This window comes from Pristiophorus japonicus, chromosome 8, assembly GCF_044704955.1.
Source record: "Pristiophorus japonicus isolate sPriJap1 chromosome 8, sPriJap1.hap1, whole genome shotgun sequence".
In the NCBI taxonomy this organism is placed as follows: domain Eukaryota; kingdom Metazoa; phylum Chordata; class Chondrichthyes; family Pristiophoridae; genus Pristiophorus; species Pristiophorus japonicus.
In genome coordinates, this window is record NC_091984.1 from 78,384,223 (window position 1) to 78,408,992 (window position 24,770).

Genomic DNA, 24,770 nt, shown 5'->3' on the forward strand with positions numbered 1-24,770 from the left:
ACATCACTGTGATGGACATAATTGCTGAAATAACATTAATTTGCACAAATCATTTTGTGAGTATTTTTTTCAATAAATGAAGATCCCTGTGATTTACTGTCAATTTAAATAATTCACATCAGTGGACACAGGTCAACATTCATTGTATTTAAGATACTAACAAGGAAAGCAGAGTAAAGCTTCAAAGTGCTGCCTATGCTATACATCCTTTTATACCCTATTAAGAGAGTCACAGTTTAAAAGCAGAAAATGCAGATAGCCAAAACGCTGGGGGCAACATTTTGTTTTAACAATACTGGGTCTGTGTGTTCTTTCCAAGACACGTGACACCACCGCCTTTCGGAGGTGGATGGTTACAATTCCGTGTCCGCTGTTTTGAACCACTTTGGCATGGGGACCATCCAGACCAACAGCCCCAATTTCCATCAGTGAGCTCTATGAAAATAAAAGATATCACAATAAAATATAAATTCCAGACTGACAGTATGTACTTCCATAACTATAAGAGCAATGATTGTATGATCATTTTCAAACTGCCTAACAAAGAAATAATTTTGTCCAATACCTTCCCAAACATGAACTATGTTTTTGCCTGGACTACATTAACTACATCTAAACCATCACTATTTAAAATGTTTAAAATAACTAAAAATAGAGGAAGCATTATACCATCAAAACAATCTATGGTTAACCATAGAATAAAATCACAGCCTTATCCACTCCACATTCAACTATTTGGCATTCAAATTGAAATTCAGATTTGCTAAAAAATATTTTAGACTGAACCATGACTTTATAGCCGGCCACAATGTGCATAAATTATTGGCAGCCTACAGAGTTCAACAACAAGCAGACAAATAAATTCAGCTACGACACTGATGGGAGAAGCCCAACCTGCAATTCTGTTTATTAAATATCCCATTATTCTCAAGACTGGTCAGCACATTTATGCCATGAGCATCAAACTGTGTCATTCCATGTCCCAGTACCAGATCCATGAAAAACTTTAAAGGCAAGTAACAACTGAATCCAAAGTGTCAGAATTAGGTGAAATGTCTTTTTTTCAAATTGAATTTGAAACAGTCCAATTCAGATTATTTTAGAAAGTGATTGTCTCTCTGGCAAATAATAACATTAAAAGTGTTTAAAGCAGAAATTAAATATGTAGCACAATGCAAACACCTGAAGGGATTAAACACTCTGCAACAAAGGGTTGAATTATAAGATCTGCGGTAGAGGTACACCAATGTACGTTTTAAACAGTAACATGGATCCCTGTCACATGAATCCTTATAATACCTTTCACAATTTCTTACCCTTTCGTTTTGTTTCCTGACATGCTTTCCCTTCATAACCAGGCAGACAATCGCAGCTACAGACATTGTTAAAGAGAACTGCTTTTCCATTATTATAGCATACAGGGCACCTGCAGGGATGAAACTCTGCCAAGTACTCTCCTGTTGCTCTTTTTAAATGTTGTTGTTTGATTTCAACAGAATGAAGGTTACTTCTGGACACCAAGTCATAAATTGGCATAATCTGGAGTAAGCAACAAAAATATTTAGAGTTCAGAGTTAACCCAAAAGTAAAAGTCAGTTTCTTCAGTCAGTTTGTTAATTTTGATATTGATTCACCTGTCAATCCAAAAACTGTTGTTAGAACATTCTGAATTAAGAGCAGTTCGCATCAGATCTAGCAGATTAGTAGCCACTTGTACCTTTATCTTCTACATAAGACACATTCTTTGAATGTAAAATTATCATTTGTTTCAAATCGATGATTGTTACTATCTGCATATTAGATTATTACAGTAAGCAACATTCTTTATAATCTCAATGCTTATTGTATTGCATATTTTGGAATGGCCTCTTTAATTTTAGCATAGAACAATATAAGTTTGCAGCACAAAACAAGTTCATTTGTCACATCATATCTGTGTGGGGTCTTTGCTAGAGCAATCCAAAACTAATCCCACTGGCCTGCTATCTCCCCATTATCACTGTATCTTCTTCTGCTTCAAATATGTTTCTAACTTTTCTTTAAAGGTTGCAATAGTTTCTGCCTCAACCATCCACAATGGCAAAGAATTCCGTGCTCGATCAACACCCTGTGCAAAGACATTTCTTCTAGCCTCTTTCCTGACTCTCGCAGTAACAGTTTTAAATTGATGCCCCTACATTGTTGACTCCACAATCAGAAGAAATAGGGTTTCCCCCATTTAGTCTATCAAAACACTTCATCATTTTTAAAACCTTTATTAAATCTCCTCTTGGCCTTCTCTGTTCCTGTGGAAATAGTCCCAGTCCATCCTCATAACTACAGTTTGCTGCAGCATAATCTGGTTGTGATGTATTTGCAGCCATGCTCTGTACCATGTAATTACATGTAATAGCCAACAGATGGGGAAAGCTCGGGAGGCACACATTACTGCACCTCGTGCTGCCTCCCTATATAAAGCAGGCTCCCCCTGCAGTGCTCACTTTTGGAGTTTACATTAAACCTAAAGGTCACAAGGTGATCAGCTCCAGCATGGGCTACGTGTGGTTTATTATAGTGATAAGCATATGTATCAACTGGCAACAAGGATAGGATACTAACACGCAGCCATGGCTACCATTGACTACATCGAGCGATATTGCATCGAGGAAGACTGGGATGACTTCATTGACCGGCTGGATCAATGCTTATGTAGCGAAAGACTTAGAGGGAGCCACGAATTCCAGCAAACACAGAGCCGTCCTCCTCACGTTCTGCGGATCACAGACATACGCGTTGATCAAGGACCTACTGGCCCTGCCGAAACCCGCTGAGAAAAGTTACGAAGAACTGTGCGAGCTAGTTCGAAATCACCTAAAGCCGAAACGCAGTGCGCTCATGGCGAGGTACCGTTTCTACACCCACCGGCGCGGAGTAGGCCAAGAAGCGGCAGCATTCATCGCTGAGCTAAGGCATCTTGCTGGGCCAAGCAAATTCAGGACAGTTCTTGAAGAAATGTTAAGAGACTTCTTTGTTTTGAGAATCAGGCACGAAGGGATTTTCCGCAAATTGCTAGCGGAGGAAGACTTGGACTTAGCCAAAGCCACCCTGATTGCTCAGGCATACGTGGCCAGAGAGGAAGAAACAAAGCTACTGTACTCACAACTTCAGAATCACCCTGGGCCAAACACCGTGAATAAGCTAAATTCATTGGCAGACAGGAGACGTGCCCCCAGCTGGGCTAATGCGACCTCTGCTCGACCACAACAATGGACTAATGTGAAGAGATCAGTACCAGTGAATGCAAGTCCATCAGCAAGCTGTTGGTGCTGTGGAGGGGCTCATCGCGCAAACCAGTGCAAGTTCAAACAATCTGTCTGCAAGAATTGCTCAATGATGGGGCACCTCCAACAAATGTGTAAACGTGCTACAACTCGATACGTAGCGGAGGATGGGAGGTCAAGTGTAGATCCTGAGGATCGCGCTGAGATGACCGAGGAGGAAGAGGTACATGGGGTGCACGTGCATGAGGTGCACACATTTACCAACAAGAGTCCCCTGATTATGATGAATGTTAAACTGAATGGCATACCAGTATCGATGGAACTGGACATGGGTGCGAGCCAATCGATCATGAGCCAGAAGGCCTTCGAGAAGTTATGGGCAAACAAGCCACACAAGCCCAAGCTGAACCTGATCGACGCAAAGCTGCACAACTACACTAAAGAGATTATCCCGGTCCTTGGAAGTGCAATGTTCCAGGTGTTGTATGATGGTTCTGTGCATAAATTGTCACTATGGATTGTTCCCGGTAATGGGCCCACGCTGCTTGGCAGAAGCTGACTACGGAATTTTAACTGGAAATGGGGCGATGTAAAATCATTATCGTCGGTGGAGAAAGCCACGTGTGCACAAGTCTTCGACAAGTTTCCGTCATTGTTCCATGCTGGCATCGGCAGCTTCACAGGGACCAAGGTGACAATTTACCTCAGCCCAGACGTGAGATCCGTTTACCACAAGGCCAGAGCGATCCCTTACATGATGCGTGAGAAAGTAGAAGTCGAGCTAGATCGGCTTCAGCGCGAAGGCATCATATCGCCAGTGAAATTTAATGGCTGGGCCAGTCCCATTGTCCCCGTTCTTAAAAGTGATGGAACAATTAGAATCTGTGGAGATTATAAAGTAACCATAAACCGAGTATCGTTACAGGACCAGTACCCGCTACCCGAGGCGCAGGATTTGTTCGCAACCCTGTCGAGCGGAAAGCTATTTTCAAAATTGGACCTCACCTCAGCGTACATGACCCAGGAGCTGGCGGAATCGTCCAAGAAGCTGACATGCATAAACACACACAAGGGGCTGATCGTATACAACCGGTGCCCCTTCGGGATCCGTTCAGCAGCTGCGATCCTCCAACGAAACATGGAGAGCCTGCTGAAATCTGTCCCGGGAACGTTCGTCTTCCAAGACAACATCTTGATCACCGGACATGACATCAATGAACACCTCCATAACTTGGAAGAGGTGCTACGCCGACTAAATCGAGTAGGTCTAAAATTGAAATGAACCAAATGCATCATCTTGGCATCAGAGGTGGAATTCCTGGGAGGGAGAATCACAGCAGATGGCATCAGACCCTCAAACTCCAAGACGGAGGTGATCCAGAAGGCCCCAAGACCACGCAACACGACAGAGCTGCGCTCGTTCCTAGGACTACTGAACTACTTTGGTAACTTTCTGCCTGGGCTGAGCACTTTGCTTGAACCATTACATGTACTGCTCTGTAAGAGTGATGACTGGGTCTGGGGTAAAAATCAAGAAACTGCCTTCGAGAAGGCCAGAAACTTATTGTGCTCAAACAAACTACTGGCGCTGTATGATCCCTGTAGACATCATGTTTTAGCGTGCGATGCGTCATCCTACGGGATCGGGTGTGTGCTTCAGCAAGCGAACGTGTCGGGTAATTTCTAACCTGTAGAGTATGCGTCCCACAGCCTTTCCAAGGCTGAAAGCAGGTACAGCATGGTCGAAAAGGAGGCCCTAGTTTGTGTGTACGTGGTAAAAAAGATGCACCAGTACCTATTTGGCTGGCGGTTCGAACTAGAAACCGACCACAAGCCGCTCACTTCATTATTCTCTGAGAGCAAGGGATTAATACCAATGCCTCAGCTCGCATTCAGAGGTGGGCATTAACACTGTCCGCTTACGACTGCACGATCCACCACAAACCAGGCACCGATAACTGCGCAGATGCGCTCAGCCGGCTCCCGCTCGCCACCACCAAGGGTGAAGCGGAGCAGCCCGCGGAACTGGTCATGGCCATGGAAGCCTTTGAGGGCGAAGGGTCACCCATCACGGCGCGCCAGATAAGAATCTGGACCAGCTAAGACCTACTGCTGTCCCAGATGAAAAACTCTATATTAAGTGGAAACTGGGCAACCACGTATGGAGAGATGCATGCCGATTTTAAGCCATTTCACACACCCCAGCATCGTAATGATGAAAGCCATTGCGAGATCACAGGTGTAGTGGCCCGGCATCGACGCAGACTTAGAGTCGTGCGTACGCCGGTGCAATATGTGCACGGAACTCAGCAACGCATCCAGGGAAGCCCCCCTGAGCCTGTAGTCCTGGCCCACCAAACCCTGGTCCCGCATCCACGTAGACTATGAGGGTCCCTTTCTCGGAAAAATGTTCCTAGTTGTAATTGATGCTTATTCTAAATGGATCGAATGTGTTATAATGTTGTTTAGCACATCCACCGCCACAATAGGGAGCCTTCGGACAATGATCGCCATCCATGGCCTGCCCGACGTCCTTGTTAGTGACAATGGACCATGCTTTACAAGTTCCAAATTTTGCAAATTTATGTGCTGTAACGGCATAAAGCATGTCAGGTCAGCCCTGTTCAAACCAGTCTCTAATGGCCAAGCTGAATGGGCAGTATAGGTCATAAAGCAGGGCATGCAGCGAGTGACGGAAGGCCCCTTGCAGACCAGTCTGTCTCGCGTGCTGCTTGCATATCGGACGAGGCCCCACTCACTCACGGGGGTTCCGCCCACCGAACTCCTCATGAAGAGGACCCTCAAATCAAGGTTGTCTCTCGTGCACTCGGTTTTAAGTGAGATTGTCGAAAACCGCCGTCTTAAGCAAAGTACACATCATGACCGCAACTCTGTAACGCGTTGTATCAATGTCGATGACCTTGTTTTCGTGTTGAACTTTGGAACGGGCCCTAAGCGGCTCGCAGGCACTATCGTAACTAAAGAGGGGAGTAGGGGATTCATGGTAAGATTCACTAATGGCCAAACCTGCAAGAAGCACATCGATCAAACCAAATTGAGGTCCACCGATGATCCAGAACCGCTGGATGACTACAGTCACATCAACTTCCAACCACAAGCAACAGAACCAGCGGTTCACCAAGAGACAGAACCTGCCACACCGGACAGTCCGACCAGAGCCGCAGTACCACAAGGCAGCGACACTCCGGTCAGGCGGCCCACACCCAGCATCCAACTCAGACGCTCAACCAGAGGGTGCAGACCCCTGGTCAGGCTTGACCTGTAAACCGCATCTAAGACTTGGGGGGAATTGTTGTGATCTATTTGCAGCCATGGTCTGTACCATGTAATTACATGTAATAGCCAACAGATGGGGAAAGCCCGGGAGGCACACATTACTGCACCTTGTGCTTCCTCCCTATATAAAGCAGGCTCTCCCTACAGTGCTCACTTTTGGACTTTACATTAAACCAAAAGGTCACAAGGTGATCAGCTCCAGCATGGGCCACATGTGATTAATTATAGTGATAAGCGTACGTATCAACTGGTAAATCTATGCTGTAAACTCTCTATAGCTTTAACGCTTTAAGGCAGGAATATAAAAGCAGGAAATGGCTGACAATAGAGAGAGTGGAGATAGTACGTGAAGGTGCAAAAGAGTCTGGAGTTTGATAGGTGAGAATGTAATGGGGTTACGGGGTCTGATGGTTCAAAAGGGGCCAATGGCAGTTTGGATCCCTTTATCCTGGGCCCCTCTCCTCTAAGGTGTCAGCCGTGGCTCAGTGGTAGCACTCTCACCTCTGAGCAGAAGTTGTGGGTTCAAATCCCACTCCAGAGACTTGAGCACAAAACCTAGAATGGCATTCCTGTGCAGTACTGAGGGAGCGCTGCACTGTCAGAGATTTCATCTTTTGAATAAGACATTAAACCGAAGCCCTCTCATGGCACTATTCCAAGAAGAGCAGGGGAGTTCTCCCCAGTGTCCTGGACAATATTTATCCCTCAGTAAACATCACTGAAACAGATTATCTGATCATTATTACATTGCTGTTTGGGAGACCTTGCTGTCTACAAATTGCCTCCGCACATCTTACACTACAGCAGTGACCAAACTTCAAAAATTTAGGCGATAATGTAATTTGGGACGTACTGAGGTTGTGAGATATATAAATCTAAGACTTTCTTTCTTTTTAAGGATGCTAGGCCCTGCTTCCTGCAGTACTGCCATATCCCACTAACCCTCAATACTACCAGACTCTGCCCTCCGTGTTCCAAAAACCCATCCATTGTCGGGTTTGATCCCAAGACAACTCCAGACATCCCTCCCATTCCTAGATCCCAGAAATCCTCTCTTGCTCAGCAACACCAGGCTGCATTCTCAATTATCCCAGAACTATCCCTATTGGTCTTAGACCCTGAAACCACCCTCTGCAATACACTCATATGCTTAATGCCTCTCTAAATATTTGTTTCAAAATTGTTATGACAGCTGTTGGTCTCACTGATATAGTTTCCATTACTTTGCTGCTCCTTGGTATGCAAAACCACCTACTTTCTTATAGAGAAAAAAAAGTGTCCCTAGAAACACATCTCCAAGTAAAAGTACAAGTGTAACAACAAGAATCCTGCCCATGTTTTGCCTACCCTCACGCACATCTGTTCCTGTTCTGATGTTGCTTTCAATGCTTCAGGGCTCTTTGGTGGAAAATTTTCTTTCCCAATTATCTATCAATGGTCTTGTTTCACTCGCATTAAAAAAGTCCTCAGTAATGCCTTTGGTTCACAGATCTTCAGTGTTTCAAATATGCAAAGTTGTTTGTCCTTTTTGAGTGTTTAAGTTCTCAATAGCCTATTTTAATTTTCAGTGTTTTCATTGCATGAAATTAAGATAGGAGATTTTAATTTTACTTCAACACCCATTTAATTATGTTGAAATAGAACTAAAATTTAAGTACACTGCTATGATAGCATCTTTTTACCTCAAAATCAATGATAGCTGGGAGGTATTTCAAAGATTTACCCCAGTGCCGATACTTTTTCACATCTGGTATTCCTTGGCCTTGCAATGCACCACTTGATTTAAGGTCTCCCCCATGCACTCGTGGAATAATATCTTCTATAAGGCGACTTAATTTGCTTGAAGCTAAAATAGTAAGTAAAGAAAACAATAAATTTTTTTCACACAACAACATAATTTCCTCCAGATGCACTGTTGAATATAATTAGAATGAAATGAATGCAAAAAACGCAAATATTATTTTTGAATATCTTTTGAAATTCAGTGGAGAACATTTCAGCATGATCAAGTAAACCTCTCCCCCATACTGAGTTTAGTTCACTACCATTTTTCTTCTTACTATTATCTATATTTATAGTTGAATGCATATTTGTGGTCAATCAGATGAATTATAACATTATAGGGAAATATAATACTCCTCCACTTTTTAGCACTTAGTATCAGCACTGAGTACTCCAGGAGCATAGCCAAATGCAGAGAAGAGTTCTGCACTAACAGTGTGCCATTAGCTTAGGTCAACAGATTATACATTACCACTCAGGTATGATGTAGTAGTTTCCCATCAGTCATCTTTGTGTCCTTCTTCACTGAGATTGAAATTTTAGTGCCATTTTGCACTAAGTTCTTTGCTTTGGGCCCATGCTCATTAAGACCTGGTTTAGGCTGCCCGAAACCATTCAGTTGGTGCAATGAGGTAATCATCCTCACTACAATATTACTTTTAACTTGATTTTAGGTTGCAGTGGGGTGTCCTGAAATCTCCATCAAAATTTTAAAAAGGAAAAATGTCCTCATAATGTCCACCTCATCTTTTCTCCCTGGAAGGCCCAAAAGTAGCCCTCAGGAAAAAAGGAAATCCACTCCAAGGCACTGCAGATATGCTATATGGATATTTGACCAGGGAAAAGGCTTACTGCAGTCTGGCCAAAATTTGAAAGCAGGACACATCATAAAAATTGATAAACTACAGCTCTGAGATCAGCTCTGAGGTGGTGTTTGTGTGACGCCTTTAGCTTTGTACTGACCTGAGACCGTAGCCTGGAGAAGTTAAACTCCCCGGAGGAGGTAGACTCTCTTCATTTTGCTTTGGACTCTGAATGCTGATTCCATTAATGCAAAGCTACAATTGCTTTACACCGATGTTAACCTTTTAGTTTTAATGCATTCTAAGGGAAAATATACTCAACTGAACTATTATGTAACTCAGAATGTTATACCTGCATGTTTGGTGGTGTCTCTGAGTCACTTTTGCTAATCCATTTTAGTTAAAGGGAGTCTGAAAGCAGTCAATTTGTGTGGTACCTCCTCTTCCACGACTTCATGAAGTTCTGTCTCATTGGCATCATATCTGGGGACAGCGCACTGTGGACATTACTCCTCGATCACTCAAGTGGAACTTAATTAATTGTATACATGTTTGTCGATAATTAATAATTCAAATCCTAAACCTAGATTACTAAGGGTGATTGAGAGACAAAGAAGTAAATGAGCAAGGATTTCTCTTTAAATTATTTAGGCTTTTGAAGCAATTTAGTACATGGCTCCCCTTTAACTCTGAATTATTGAAAGTTTCAATTTTGTTATTACATTTTTTTTCAAGTTTATTTGTGAACTTCATTTCTGTACAAGCAATAAATAACATTAACCTACAGTTATTAAAAAAATAAAATCAATGGATGATGTGCACTAAAATTAATCTAATATTACGATTGATTGTCTGTATTTGTGGAGCCACTTACGTGATTCATTATTGTATACATTTTTACAAACTTTGCCCTTAACGGATGAACTCAGATCAACTACTTCGTAAGACATCACAAGTCCAAGTGACGCTGCAATACAAACTCCAGCTTTGAATGCAGTCACACCTGTAAGATAATGAAAGAGTAGGTACGGTACTTAGATATAGTTTCATTCAGAATGTGCTGCTAAGGCTCTGTATCTTAAGAACATAATAACATGAGAAATAGGAGCAGGAATAGGTCATATGACCCCTCGAGCCTGCTCTGCTATTCAATAAGATTTGCCCTTATCAGCTGGCATACCTCAGTGATAACCTCTTTGTGGAAGCACAGTCTCCGAAGGCAGGTGGTGTCGGGCAAGTCGAGGTAAAAATGCTTCTTCTTGTACTTGCGGGGGGTGTAACGTCTAGTCCTACTCAACTGTCTGTCACTTCTTACATTGGGCACATAATGCAGTGGGGCATTCCTTCGGCGATGTCGAGTCTGCTGCATGTATTTGGTCACCAAGAGAGGGTGAGAAAGGACAGGCCCCATTGCAGTAGCTCTCTGTTTTCCACCGATTGCTCACAAACAAGGAATGTCCTGACGAACGCACCTCTTCAATTCCAATCGGTCATAGTGTGGTCAAGATGTTATGACTGATGTTCACATCAAATCCAACGACCTGCAGAGTACATCCGAACTCCGCCGAGGTTGAAGCACAGCAACCTTTTGAAGGACGCGACATGTGATCTAGAACATGGCGTTCATAACGCTGTGATTCGTTCCGGTTAGTTCCACTTTTTGTGGGCGACGAGTGATATTATGGGTGATATGTGTGCGAAGTGGTGAAATTGACAATGGGCGATCTCCATGGCCGCTAGTTTGGGTAAACATGCTCTTTACGGCAAAAAACAGTGGGCGGGCGTTAATATTGAATCTTGGCGTTAATTCCGTGCAGAAAGTAATGCTGGCCAATATTATGGGCGTTGAATTTGCCCATTCTGCTAATTCCGCCCAAAGAAGGTGGGCGGACGGTAATATTTTTTCTGGGCATTAAGCACATGGGGAAAGTAACGCTCGGCGATAAGTTTCTGAAAAATGCCCGCCAGTTTCCATTTTGTGCCAAAATGGACGATATATGGGCGTTATACGTTATTTCAGCGGTAAAATGGGTGTTAAGTAGGCATTAAGCATGCAGAAAAAGTGGAGGTTGTAGCCCCAGGTATCTAGTTACTATCACTTCTGCAATGGCTGGAGAACATACATACATGTGTGCAAATGTAAAACCTCTTCATTGAGCTGTACAAGAGGAAGTCAATGGAAAAAAAAACCTCAAGCAGGCAGTCAATGGGCAGATAACCCGCTGTCACTCATTTTCCCGCTCGGTGGAACAATTAATATCGACTCCTCTGTGTGCAATGTCATGAGAGATCAACCAGTATTTCAAATGTACTTTCCTCTTTTAATTTGCTGCTCTTCTCTTTTTCCATCTTCCATTGCGCTCTGCTTTCTGTTTTGCTTTCCTCCTCTTGACCATCTTGTTGCCATTTATTTCCTATCTATCTGTTTTATTCTTGCTATTTTCTTATTCTTTGTTCCCTGTCTCCCTCTCTGTCACCTCCCTCCCTGTCCATTTCGTTTATTGTTGCTGCATTTCTATTTCTGTTAACTTTTGCTTCTTCCTTGACTTTTTTCTCACTTTGTGAGTCAACCAAGTGAAATCTGCCCCTCCTCCCCCACCCCCTCACCCCCCCTCCCCCCCCCCACCCAACCCTCCCCGACCTCCGAAGACTGTATACTGTGAATATACTTCATTAAAACATTTGCAAAGAAGCTCCAAGAAATTGGGGGTAAAGTACACAAGGGTACATTTTCAGAAAATTTCAGAACTAATTTACAAGTTTGCCATCTTGAAAAGGTCATATTAGGGACTTTCCTGAGGCATTCCTTCTTATATTCCTGTAAAACTCTGGGAGATGGAAGCACTGACAGGATTGATTTCATACATTCTTGCTTACGTAGTTTGGTCCCCATTCTAGGTTCTAATTCCTCTTGCATTCCCTAATTAAATAAATTATTTTCCTACCTGTGTGCCACCACACAACCTGATTGTCAAGTGTTAAGATAACAAGACCGGGATAAATGGGTCATTTTCCGGTTGGCAAACAGTGATTAGTGGAATGCCGCAGGGATCCTCAACTATTTACAATCTATATTAATGACTTGGATGAAGGGACCGAGTGTAATGCAACCAAGTTTGCTGGTGATACAAAAATGGCAAAGCAAATTGTGTGGAGGACACAAACAATCTGCAAAGGGATATAGACAGGTTATGTGAGTGGGCAAAAAATTTGGCAGATGGATTATAATGTGGGAAAATGTGAGGTTATCCACTTTGGCAGAAATAATAGAAAAGCAAATTATAATTTAAATGGAGAAAAATTGCAAAGTGCTGCAGTACAGAGAGATCCAGGGTCTGCAAGTACAGCAAGTAATCAGGAAGGCAAATGGAATGTTGGCCTTTATTGCAAGGGGGATGGAATATAAAAGCAGAGAAGTCCTGCTACAATTGTACAGAGTATTGGTGAGGCCACACCTGGAGTACTGCATGCAGTTTTGGTCTCCGTATTTAAGGAAGGATATACTTGCATTGGGGGCTGTTCAGAGAACGTTCACTAGGTCGATTCCGAGATGAGGGGTTGACTTTTGAAGACAGGTTGAGTAGGTTGGGCCTATACACATTGGAGTACAGAAGAATGAGAGGTGATCTTATTGAAACTTATACGATAATGAGGGGGGCTCGACAAGATGGATGCATAGAGGATATTTCCACTCATAGGGGAAACTAAAATTAGGGGACATGGGGCTAGACTTTCCATTATTTTTGTATGCATACTGCCCATTTAACGTCGATTTTAACGCTGAGATGAGGTATAACGCCCATATATCACCCATTTAGCCACAAAATGGAAACTAACGCCCATTTCTTGGTCACTCATTGCCCAGCGTTACTTTCGGCATTTAATTAACGCCGAGATTTAATAATACCGCCCACCCACTTTTTTTTATCATAAAGATCACATTTCTGAAAATAACGCCCAAAATATCACCAAGCATTACTTTCGGCACCTCACACACATATCGCCGAAAATATCGCTCGCCTAAAAAAATTGCTGTGAAAAGGTTGCTCTGACCTGAACTAATCACAGCGGTATGGACGCCATTTTGTAAATCGCAGGTCGCTTCATTTAAAAGGCTGCTTCAATTTCTGGGGAGTTTTGATGTACTCTGGAGTTATTTTAAGGTAATGTGAACATCTGAACAAACATTTTATCATACTGTGGATGATTGTAATTTAGTTTAGGTGTCTTAGTGGGGAAATTTGTTGTTTGTGAACAATAGGTGTAATACTGATAGTTATTGGAATGGGGCCTGTCATTTCACAGTCTGTCTTGCTGACCACTCACATGCTGCAGACTAGAAATGGCAGAAGGTATCTGTACGCGCATTGCGATGCAGGCACCTTTTCAGGATGCAGAGGTTTTCAGGAACTGCAAGGGATTCCACTCCCTGAATGTCCAGCTGGTTGTTGACCACCAGCAAATTATACTAGCAGTGAATGCTCAATTTCCGGGCAGCATTCATGATGCTCACATCATGCGTGAGAGCACTGTATCTGACTTGTTTAACAATCAGCCACAAGATCAAAGCTGGATGCTTGATGACAAAGGCTATGGCCTCGCCACCTGGCTGATGACCCCCCTGCATGACACCCAGACCGAGGCCGAGAGGCGATTCAACGAGAGCCACAGAGCAACTCGCAATATCATGGAAAAACCATTGATGTGCTGAAGCAGCGCTTTAAATGCCTGGACCACTCAGGAGGCGAGCTCCAATACCACCCTGAGCATGTAGCTCAATTCGTGGTGATGTGCTCCATGCTACACAACTTGGCTATCAGAAGGGGACAAGAATTGCCTGATGAGTCTGACAGTCTACCTCACCAGAGAGAGGAATTGGATGACGAGGAGGCGGACACTGACATCGGCCCAGACAATCAGGCTGATGCTGAAGCCATGACCCCGCCCCCCTGTAGACCACATGAAAGGGCCCGTGGTGGCATGATAGCTGCAAGAGCCTTACGTCAGGAGCTCATCAATGATCACTTTGCCTGAAAGAACATTGGTGTTATTTACAAGGCTGTCACACTGCTGGGTGGGCATTACCTTGGTGACAGTTAACGTTTAAGTTGATTGAAGTGTGATTATACCCTTTTAATGTTAAGGAAACACCAGCGTGTAATGGTGCAGCCAACTGAGCCAATGTGCTACAAGGTTTTGTTAAATAAAAAACATTTAAACTGAACATTAGTCTGAAATCATCTGTACAAACCAACCCTTTCTCCTCCCCGCCCCCACCCCGACCTCGCCTCCCCACCTCTATCCCTGTCCCTCCTGACTCCAAGACGCCTGGCCAAGGAGGTCCTCAGGCGATGCTTCACTGGGGGGGGGGGGGGGCGGGTGTCGGGGGTGACGGCCGAAACGCTGCTTGGACGGATACAGGAGAGGACGGTCCCAAGGTGAGAACGTGCTCTGAGCCAGAAGCCAGATGTTGCTGCTGGCTCTCATGTGTGGTGTGGTTGGCAATGGGGGTGTGGCACCTTGGGGTGCAGTGTGGAACCTTGGGGCCTTCTGCCATCAGTGTTCCTGGCTACCAGCTCCAGGGCCTCCTCCATCCCTTCCATGTTATATCTTATTTGTTGGACAAAAACCCAGTGCCAACTATGTTCTTGGTGCTTAGTAGGTTTTTTGCTGCTGGTGAATCTCCGTCGTGCCTCCCACAACAGCCAGACAAGCACACACCACAGCCACACATGCTTTCGGTGCCTCTGAGCTCCCTCTCTCTCTGTCTCCTCTTCTGCGCATGCCATAATGACCCTTGCCCTCCTGAATCGCGGAAATCAAGCGTTGCCATGCCATTACGGCAGAAGGTCAAAAAAATGTAACCCCCATTTGATATCGCTCGCGGTAACGCCCATTTTCAAAAATGTAAACTAGGTGTTTTGAGAATGGGCGAGAAGCCAGCAATCTTAAAACCCTTTTTTGATGCCCACGCCGGAAATAACGCCCATTTTTGGGCGATAAGCACAAAAGTGGAGATGCTAGCCCTAGGTCATATATTTATGTTGTTCTGCCTGCTGTGCAATCTACCCCTCTATGACAGGCAGAGTCTGAGATAGTATTGCGTAACTTTGTCTTAAAATAATTCTGCGATATTAGCTCGCTATAACTTTGTTCAAGTAACAACAGCATTATGTGTCACAAACCTGACTCTGCCAACACTTCCTTATTCAGGACCATGATGAACTCAAAAACACCTCCCATTGTTCCTGAAGCATAGTAATGGGTACCATAATCTGCAAGGAATTTAGAGTACATTCCATAATTGTACTCATCTGGAAGTTTCATAAGGGATTGAAGCATATCTTCAGCCAAAACTAAATTGTATCTCCTCATTTTGAAGTGGGCGGTTTGAATTTTAGTACGAACACGAACAAAATGAAATCCCTAAAAATAAAAGATGGCAATGTTTTATTTAAATAGTTCTTTTAAAGGAGCAACATCATATGTTATTCTTGACCACAGATGTCTTCATTAAACTAATCTGTCAGGGACTGTAAGGTGCATCAACCCTTAGACTGCAAGTAGGTTCAGGTAATCTGCCTGATCCAATCAGTTTGGTTTGTTTTTAGATCATGCTCAATGACATTGAAAATAATATTAATTTACAGTAATAAAGCCACTCAAACACTGAGAATCAGGCCAATCATAAGCACAAAAATCATGTCACAATCAGATAGTGCTTGTTGCTAATTAGTAAACTAGTTATTAGTTGCCACAAAACAGCACCACCTGCAGTATAAGGATTAAATGACACCAACTCAGTCTCACTGTCATGACCTGCACATAACTGCCTGGCTTCCTTCGAAACCTCCGAGCACCAAAGATACAAGCTGTGCCACACACTATGTATATTCTCACCCACGTGCATTGGTGCTGTTAGTTTTATAGGAAGCTCAGATGTGTGGCTTATATAACCTGTTGAGAAATGCATTCTACCAAGGGTTAGATGTGTACTATTAAGTAGATATGAATCAGCTCCATTGTGATGCTGTTGTGGCACCATGACAGATTGAATTATAGGAAGTTTGTTGGCTCCAGTTGTTATTGAGTCATAGTGTACAAGTCTTTCTGTGTCTGATCTTCTGTATAATGTATAACATCACTGCAGGCAGTGTGTTATCTTCATATAATGCACACTGTGATCTGTGTTATATTACATATAATGCACACTGCAGAATATATGTTGCCTTTTGTGCTGTCTTGTGTGTATGTCACTGCATTTTACAGTGTAACAAACTCCGCAACCCATGTGTTATCCTGTGTATGATGCACTACAGGTTTTATCTTGTCATAAGAACATAAGAGCATAAGAAATAGGAGCAGGAGTAGGCGATACGGCCTCTCGGGCCTGCTCCACCATTCAATATGATCATGGCTGATCCGATCAAGGACTCAGGTCCACTTTTGTACTTGGTTGTATAGCCCTTATTCCCTTATCGGTTAAGAAGCTGTCTATCTCTGTCTGAAATTTATTCAATGACCCAGCTTCCACAACTCTCTGAGGCAGTGAATTCCACAGATTTACAACCCTCTGAGAGAAGAAATTCCTCCTCATCTCAGTTTTAAATGGGTGGCCCCTTATTCTAAGACCATGCCCTCTAGTTCTAATCTCCCCTATCAGTGGATACATCCTCTCTGTATCCACCTTGTCAAGCCCCCTCATAATCTTATACATTTCGATGAGATCACCTCTCATTTTTCTGAATTCCAATGAGTAGAAGCCCAGCCTACTCAACCTTTCCTCATAAGTCAACCCCTCAACCTAGTGAACCTTCTCTGAACTGCCTCCAAAGCAAGTATATCCTTTTTCAAATATGGAAACCAAAACTGCACGCAGTATTCAAGGTGTGGCCTCACCAATCCCCTGTATAGCTGTAGCAAGACTTCCCTGCTTTTATACTCCATCCCCTTTGCAATAAAAGCCAAGATACCATTGGCCTTCCTGATCACTTGCTGTACCTGCATACTAACCTATTGTGTTTCATGCACAACAACCTCCAGGTCCCGCTGTACTGCAGCACTTTGCAATTTTCCTCCATTTAAATAATAACTTGCCCTTTGATTTTTTTCTGCCAAAGTGCATAACCTCACACTTTCCAACATTTTACTCCATCTGCCAAATTTTTGCCCACTTACTTAGCCTGTCTATGTCCTTTTGCAGGCTTTTTGTGTCCTGCTCACACATTGCTTTTCCTCCCATCGTTGTATCATCAGAAAACTTGGCTACGTTACACTCGGTCCCTTCTTCCAAGTCATTAATATAGATTGTAAATAGATGGGGACGCAGCACTGATCCTTGCGGCACCCCACTAGTTACTGATTGCCAACCAGAGAATGTACCATTTATCCCGACTGTCTGTTTTCTGTTAGTTAGCCAATCCTCTATCCATGCTAATATATTACCCCCAACCCCGTGAACTTTTATCTTGTGCAGTAATCTTTTATGTGGCACCTTTTAAATGCCTTCTGGAAGTCTAAATACACCACATCCACTGGCTCCCCTTTATCCACCCTGTTCATTAATGATTTAGACGAGGGGATTAAATGTAGTATCTCCAAATTTGCGGATGACACTAAGTTGGGTGGCAGTGTGAGCTGCGAGGAGGATGCTATGAGGCTGCAGAGTGACTTGGATAGGTTAGGTGAATGGGCAAATGCATGGCAGATGAAGTATAATGTGGATAAATGTGAGGTTATCCACTTTGGTGGTAAAAACAGAGAGACAGACTATTATCTGAATGGTGACAGATTAGGAAAAGGGGAGGTGCAACGAGACCTGGGTGTCATGGTACATCAGTCATTGAAGGTTGGCATGCAGGTACAGCAGGCGGTTAAGAAAGCAAATGGCATGTTGGCCTTCATAGCAAGGGGATTTGAGTACAGGGGCAGGGAGGTGTTGCTACAGTTGTACAGGGCCTTGGTGAGGCCACACCTGGAGTATTGTGTACAGTTTTGGTCTCCTAACTTGAGGAAGGACATTCTTGCTATTGAGGGAGTGCAGCGAAGATTCACCAGACTGATTCCCGGGATGGTGGGACTGACCTATCAAGAAAGACGGAATCAACTGGGCTTGTATTCACTGGAGTTCAGAAGAATGAGAGGGGACCTCATAGAAACGTTTAAAATTCTGACGGGTTTAGACAGGTTAGATGCAGGAAGAATGTTCCCAATGTTGGGGAAGTCCAGAACCAGGGGTCACAGTCTAAGGATAAGGGCTAAGCCATTTAGGACCGAGATGAGGAGAAACCTCTTCACCCAGAGAGTGGTGAACCTGTGGAATTCTCTACCACAGAAAGTAGTTGAGGCCAATTCACTAAATATATTCAAAAGGGAGTTAGATGAAGTCCTTACTACTCGGGGGATCAAGGGGTATGGCGAGAAAGCAGGAATAGGGTACTGAAGTTGCATGTTCAGCCATGAACTCATTGAATGGTGGTGCAGGCTAGAAGGGCTGAATAGCCTACTCCTGCACCTATTTTCTATGTTTCTATGTTTCTATTATTTCCTCAAAGAATTCCAGCAAATTTGTCATAAATCCATAAATCCATGGATCCATAAATCCATGGATTCATAAATCCATGCTGACTCTGCCTGACTGAATTATGTTTTTCCAAATGTCCTGCTACTGCTTCTTTAATAATGGACTCCAACATTTTCCCAACCACAGATGTTAGGCTAACTGGTCTATAGTTTCCTGCTTTTTGTCTGCCTCCTTTTTTAAATAGTGGCGTTACATTTGCAGTTTTCCAATCTGCTGGGACCTCCCCAGAATCCAGAGAATTTTGGTAAATTACAATCAATGCATCCACTATCCCTGCCGCTACTTCTCTTAAGACCCTAGGATGCAATCCATCAGGTCCAGGGGATTTATCCGCCTTTAGTCCCATTATCTGCCTGAGTATCACCTCTTAGTGATTGTGATTGTGTTAAGTTCCTGCCACCTATAGCCCCTTGACTATCCACTGTTGGGATATTTTTAGTGTCCTCTACCTTAAAGACAGATACAAAATATTTGTTCAGAGTTTCTGTCATCTCCATGTTCCCCATTGCTAATTCCCCGGCCTCGTCCTCTAAGGGACCAACATTTACTTTAGCCATTCTTTTCCTTTTTATATATCTATAGAAACTCTTGCTATCTATTTTTATATTTCGTGCTAATTTACTTTCATAGTCTATCTTCCCTTTCTTAATCAATTTTTTAGTAATTCTTTGCTGGCTTTTAAAAGCTTCCCAATCTTCTGTCCTCCCACTAGTTTTGGCCACTTTGTAAGCCCTTGTTTTTAATTGGATCCAATCCTTTATTTCTTGAGTTAGCCACGGATGGCTATCTTTTCTTTTACACCTTTCCCCCTCACTTGAATATATTTTTCTTGAGAGTTCTGAAATATCTCCTTAAATGTACACCACTCTTCATCAACCATCCTACACTTTAATCTAATTTCCCAGTCCACTTTAGCCAACTCTGCCCTCGTATCTTTGTAGTTTCCTTTATTTAAGCTTAGTATGCTGGTTAGAGATCCAACTTTCTCACCCTCCACCTGAATTTGAAATTCAATCATGCTATGATCACTCATTTCGAGGGGTTCCTTTACTAGGAGATTGTTTATTAATCCTGTCTCATTACACTGGACCAGATCTAAGATAGCCTACCCCCTGGTTGGTTCCATTACATACTGCTCAAGGAACCCGTCCCTTATGCACTCTATGAACTCTTCCTCAAGGCTACCCTGACCAATTTAATTTGTCCAACCAATATGGAGGTTGAAATCACCCATGATTATTGCTGTTCCCTTTTTACAAGCCCCCACTATTTCCTGGTTGCTACTGTTCGGGGGTCTATAGACTACGCCCACCAGTGACTTTTTCCCCATATTATTCCTTATCTCCACCCAAACTGTTTCAACATCCTGACCATTTGAGGCAATATAATTTCTCACTATTGTAGTGATTCCATCCTTTATCAACAGAGCTACCCCACCTTCTGTCTGTCCTTCCGGATTCTCAAATGCCCCTGAATATTTAGTTCCCAATCCTGGTCACCTTGCAACCACATCTCTGTAATGGCTATCAGATCATACCCAATTGTATCTATTTGTGCCGTCAACTCATCTATTTTGTTATGAATGCTACGTGCATTTCGACAAAGAGCCTTTAAATTTGTCTTTTTACCCATTTTTCCTGCTTGTTTCCTCTGTCCTTCAAACTCACTTTCTTTATTTTTGCTTTCTAATTCCAGCTTTACTCCCCTCCCTACTGAATGTATTCTCAGGTTCCCATCCCTCTGCGTATGATGCACTCCAGGTTTTATTTTATCCTGTGTATGATGCACTCCAGGTTTTATAACCTACATGTTATTTTAGGTGTATTGTACTCAGATTTTCTTTTTTCTATTAACATTGTACAAGACAGTATCAAGCAATCTGATGGAATCTCATTTAGAAAATTAACAAAAGCACAAGAAGATTTGCTGTTACAGTAAAACCATCTTGCTCACTGAGTAAAATCAGAAACACTTTGGTCATTTTTATATCTTACAATAATCATTTAGAACAACAGTTTTACAAATATTATTTATTATTTACTTACCTTCCCCACAAACTTGGTTAAATTTCTAATAAATGTTAAATCAAGTCCAAAATTAAACTTAGTTTTCAGAGCAAGAACTTGGAGGCTAATTCCAAAATCGAAAGACAAATCGTTCCTCATTGCTGTCATTAAATGGTATACATCTTTGTAAACCTCCACTGTAAACCCAGAATCAGCAATTGCCTATGAACAAAGTAAGAAAAGTGAAAGAGTTTAACCGTGTTCAGAGATAAAACATAATGGGTGCCAGATATGACTCTGAAGTACCCTTTTTTCAGCGCCATGAGTGCTGTTTTTGGGCACAGTGAGTGTCCGCCAGAAGTATGTAGAATAGGCAGATCATCACGCCGATTTGATGCCAGCGGTGCTATTTTTGAGCTCAACGCTGCAGCCTCTCTTAAGCTCACACAGCTGAACATGTATTCAGCAGCAGGAAGGACCCCCCCACCAACACTGTTTAAAGGGATAATCACCAACTTTCAGGTTAGTTGCTGACTTTCTATTGGCTCATACTCCAATTGTTCAAGTGTTTGGTGCTTTCTAAGGTTTTTTTAAAGTTGCTAAAGTCTACAGTGAGTGGGGTGGCAGGTGCTGAAGGAATTTGTCCTGACTTCAAGGCTTAATAAGAACATAAGAACATAAGAATTAGGAACAGGAGTAGGCCATCTAGCCCCTCGAGCCTGCTCCACCATTCAATAAGATCATGGCTGATCTGGCCGTGGACTCAGCTCCACTTACCCGCCCTCTTCCCGTAACCCTTAATTCCCTTATTGGTTAAAAATCTATCTATCTGTGACTTCAACACATTCAATGAGCTAGCCTCAACTGCTTCCTTGGGCAGAGAATTCCACAGATTCACAACCCTCTGGGAGAAGAAATTCCTTCTCAACTCAGTTTTAAATTGGCTCCTCCGTATTTTGAGGCTGTGCCCCCTAGTTCTAGTCTCCCCGACCAGTGGAAACAACCTCCCTGCCTCTATCTTGTCTATCCCTTTCATGATTTTAAATGTTTCTATAAGATCACCCCTCATCCTTCTGAACTCCAACGAGTAAAGACCCAGTCTACTCAATCTATCATCATAAGGTAACCCCCTCAACACCACTTGCTTCGAGACATGGGAGCACTCATAGGCTTTCCCCATGGAATGCATCATGCTGTGGAGAATGTGCAGAGGCCACACAGAACAGGACAAGTTGTTGGAAGAGGAAGGAGGAGGAGGAGGAAGGGTAGAAGGGCTCTCAGCTTGAGGTCATATCTGCCCAGGGTGCTCGGAGAGAAATTCTCCTACTCAGCCTCAGCGAGAAACAATATGTGAGACATCTGTGATTCCGTAAGGAGGTCCTCACTGAAATCTGACACCTGCTGCAGCCACAATTGCAACCTCAGAGCAGGGCAAGGACCGCATTGCCAGTGGCTGTGAAGGTTACGGTGCCCATGAACAGTTATGTGTCGGGCTCCTTCCAGGCTGGAGCTGGAGATATTTGCAACATTTCACAGTTGCCATCTGCTATTGTGTAAGGAAGTTCACTGAGGCTCCGTATTCAAAGAGAGCAAACTACATTTCACTCTCTCTTGCCAAAGAGCAGCAAGCAGAGTGAGCAGTCAGCTTCACAAAGATTGCAGGCTTCCCCATGGTGCAGGGTGCCATTGACTGCACGCATATTACTTTGCAGGTGGCGCATTTCAACTCTGAGATGTACCGCAATCGAAAAGAATTCCAATCCCTCAACATCCAACTGGTGTGCGAACATAGGCAGCAAATCACGCAGGTGAATGCCCGGTATCCTGGCAGCAGTCATGACACCTTCATTCTTCAGCAGTCCGCTGTGCCTTCTGCATTTGAGCGACCGCAGCAAATCAAAGGTTTGAATGACAAGAGGTATCCCCTGACAATATGGCTCATGACTCTGGTGAGCAACCCACGCACACTTGGACAGAATGCATACAATGAAAGCCACGCTGCCACACAAGATATGATCAAGCAGATCATTGGCATGCTGAAACAATGCTTCCATTGCCAAGACTGCTCTGGAGGAGCCTTGCAGTACTCAGCAGAGCAGGTGTCACGATTCGTGCTGGTCTGCTGCAAGCTGCATAACCTTGCCATCATGAGGGCACAGCCCTTGCCACCAGCTATATGGCTAGCAATTGAGGAGCAGGAGTAGGAAGAGAAAGGGAGGAGGCAGCCTAGACAGCCCTTTCCTGGTCAGGCGGTTCATGAAGAACTCATCTGAGTGCAATACCAGTAAGCTTAACTCCAGTTCCCCACCACCAACAGTCCCACATCATACCTTTCCTCTGTCAACTGACCATCACAGCATCCAGTTGGCCACAATGCAAAAATAAAAGCCAACTCAAAATAAATATTTGAAACCAACTTTATGAATCAAATCATGCCATATTGCATACAAACTTTAACTAATCACCCTGTATTAGTTCCTGTCTTCAGTCTGCCTGTCCTTGTCCTCCTATGCAGTGCTACCCCAGTGGTTGCAACATGGCCGGTGGAAGGCTAATGCCTTTCAGTGTGGGACACTGCAAATGGCCTTGGAGGACAGCCTTAAGGAGCTCTGTGCCGAGAAGGTCCGGCTGCGGACTGCACCATCTTGGCATGGGCGGCAGCAGTCTGGGCTGACTGGCTGACAGGAAACAGCAAGGTCACTGGTGAAGTGGCATCATTGGGAGAACAAATGTTGTCATCCTGAGGGAGGACAGACAGTTCATGCTCCACCGAACCACTGCCACTCCTCCGGGGTGGCGTCTCAGCAATCCTAGCAATCTGTTGGAGAGCCGATTGCTGGACTGTTGTGACCCCCTGCAAACCACTTTGATTGCTGGAATCCAGAGCCATGATGACTTCAGTCTGAGCTTCCACTGCAACATTTAGACGTTAGGTGGCTGCCACTTGTGCTGCAATGGAAGCGGAGACTTCGGCCATCAGACACAGCATGATGGTTGGGTCCACAAGTGTGTTAATGGATTTGCCCAGCCCTTCCATGCTGGAAAGGATGGGCTCCAAGCTGTGCCCAAAGCCCTGTGTGCGGCTGGAGCTGGATTCCTCCATGCTCTTTGACATTGCATTCAGGCTTTCTGGCAGGCTTCCCAATGCATCGAGCATTTCATTGTGCATATCCATCAGCCTTCTTCTGTAGCCTGCTGCATCAAAGCACCCATCTGAGTCCTCTGCAGCAGAACTCATGTGCGACCTCACGCTCCAGTGAGCTGGAACCTGCACTACCCTTTCCCCATGTCCTGGCTGCAGGCCACTCATGTCCGGTGCCTCACCATGTGCAAATCCCGCCTCTATGCTAACCTCTAATTTACACATAGTAAATTAGAGCTGGTGACTGTGAGTTTGAAATCGAGTGATGGTGCTTCTTCATCAACACTTTCTTGTTGCTCTTCTACATGTTGCTCTTCCACCACTGCCTGACCAGGTTGTAGTTTTTGGGTGTCTGCAATGAGAAAGGCTCAAGGGTCAGGTTGTGAGGAGGGGAGAGGGGAAAGCAAGATATCCATGCATACATCATGTGCAGCTTGTAAATCAGAAGGGATTGTAGGATGAGGGGGAAGTGGAATGTGAGAAGGAGAATTAGATATGAGGATACTAGCAACTTGTATTCGTTCAGAAGTCGTGGATTGGAACAAATCGTGAATTGGAAGAAATAACCTGAGACAAAAAAGTCTCTTTAGACTGGTGTTAGAATAACTGGATAGATGCTTGAGGCTAGAACCTCCACTTCAGTGCTTATCGCCCAAAAATGGGCATTATTTCCGGCATGGGCGTTAAAAAAGGGTTTTCAGATCGTCGGCTTCTCGTCCATTCTCAAAACACCTAGTTTACATTTTTGAAAATGGGCGTTACGGCAAGCAATATGAAATGGGCGGTAGCGTAAATTTTTTTTGACCTTCTGCCATAAAGTGTGGCCGTCCTTAGCAACGGCATGGCAACGCTCGATTCCCGCGATTCAGGAGGTCAAGGGTCATCATGACATGCGCA

The 24,770-nt window shown here is 43.8% G+C and overlaps 1 protein-coding gene across 1 annotated transcript in view; it reads right to left on the reverse strand.

Moving 5' to 3' along the window:
* Positions 1 to 243: 243 nt before the first annotated feature.
* Positions 244 to 24,770, reverse strand: part of c8a (complement component 8, alpha polypeptide) — a 69,540-nt gene continuing 45,013 nt past the window's right edge. The window contains exons 6-11 of the mRNA XM_070886124.1: positions 20,771 to 20,953; positions 15,328 to 15,568; positions 10,017 to 10,145; positions 8,240 to 8,403; positions 1,317 to 1,539; positions 244 to 435 (exon numbers count right to left, since the gene is read on the reverse strand). Coding sequence (XP_070742225.1) covers positions 287 to 435; positions 1,317 to 1,539; positions 8,240 to 8,403; positions 10,017 to 10,145; positions 15,328 to 15,568; positions 20,771 to 20,953 — 1,089 coding nt within the window. The 3' untranslated portion in view covers positions 244 to 286. The remainder of the gene's footprint in view (positions 436 to 1,316; positions 1,540 to 8,239; positions 8,404 to 10,016; positions 10,146 to 15,327; positions 15,569 to 20,770; positions 20,954 to 24,770) is intronic.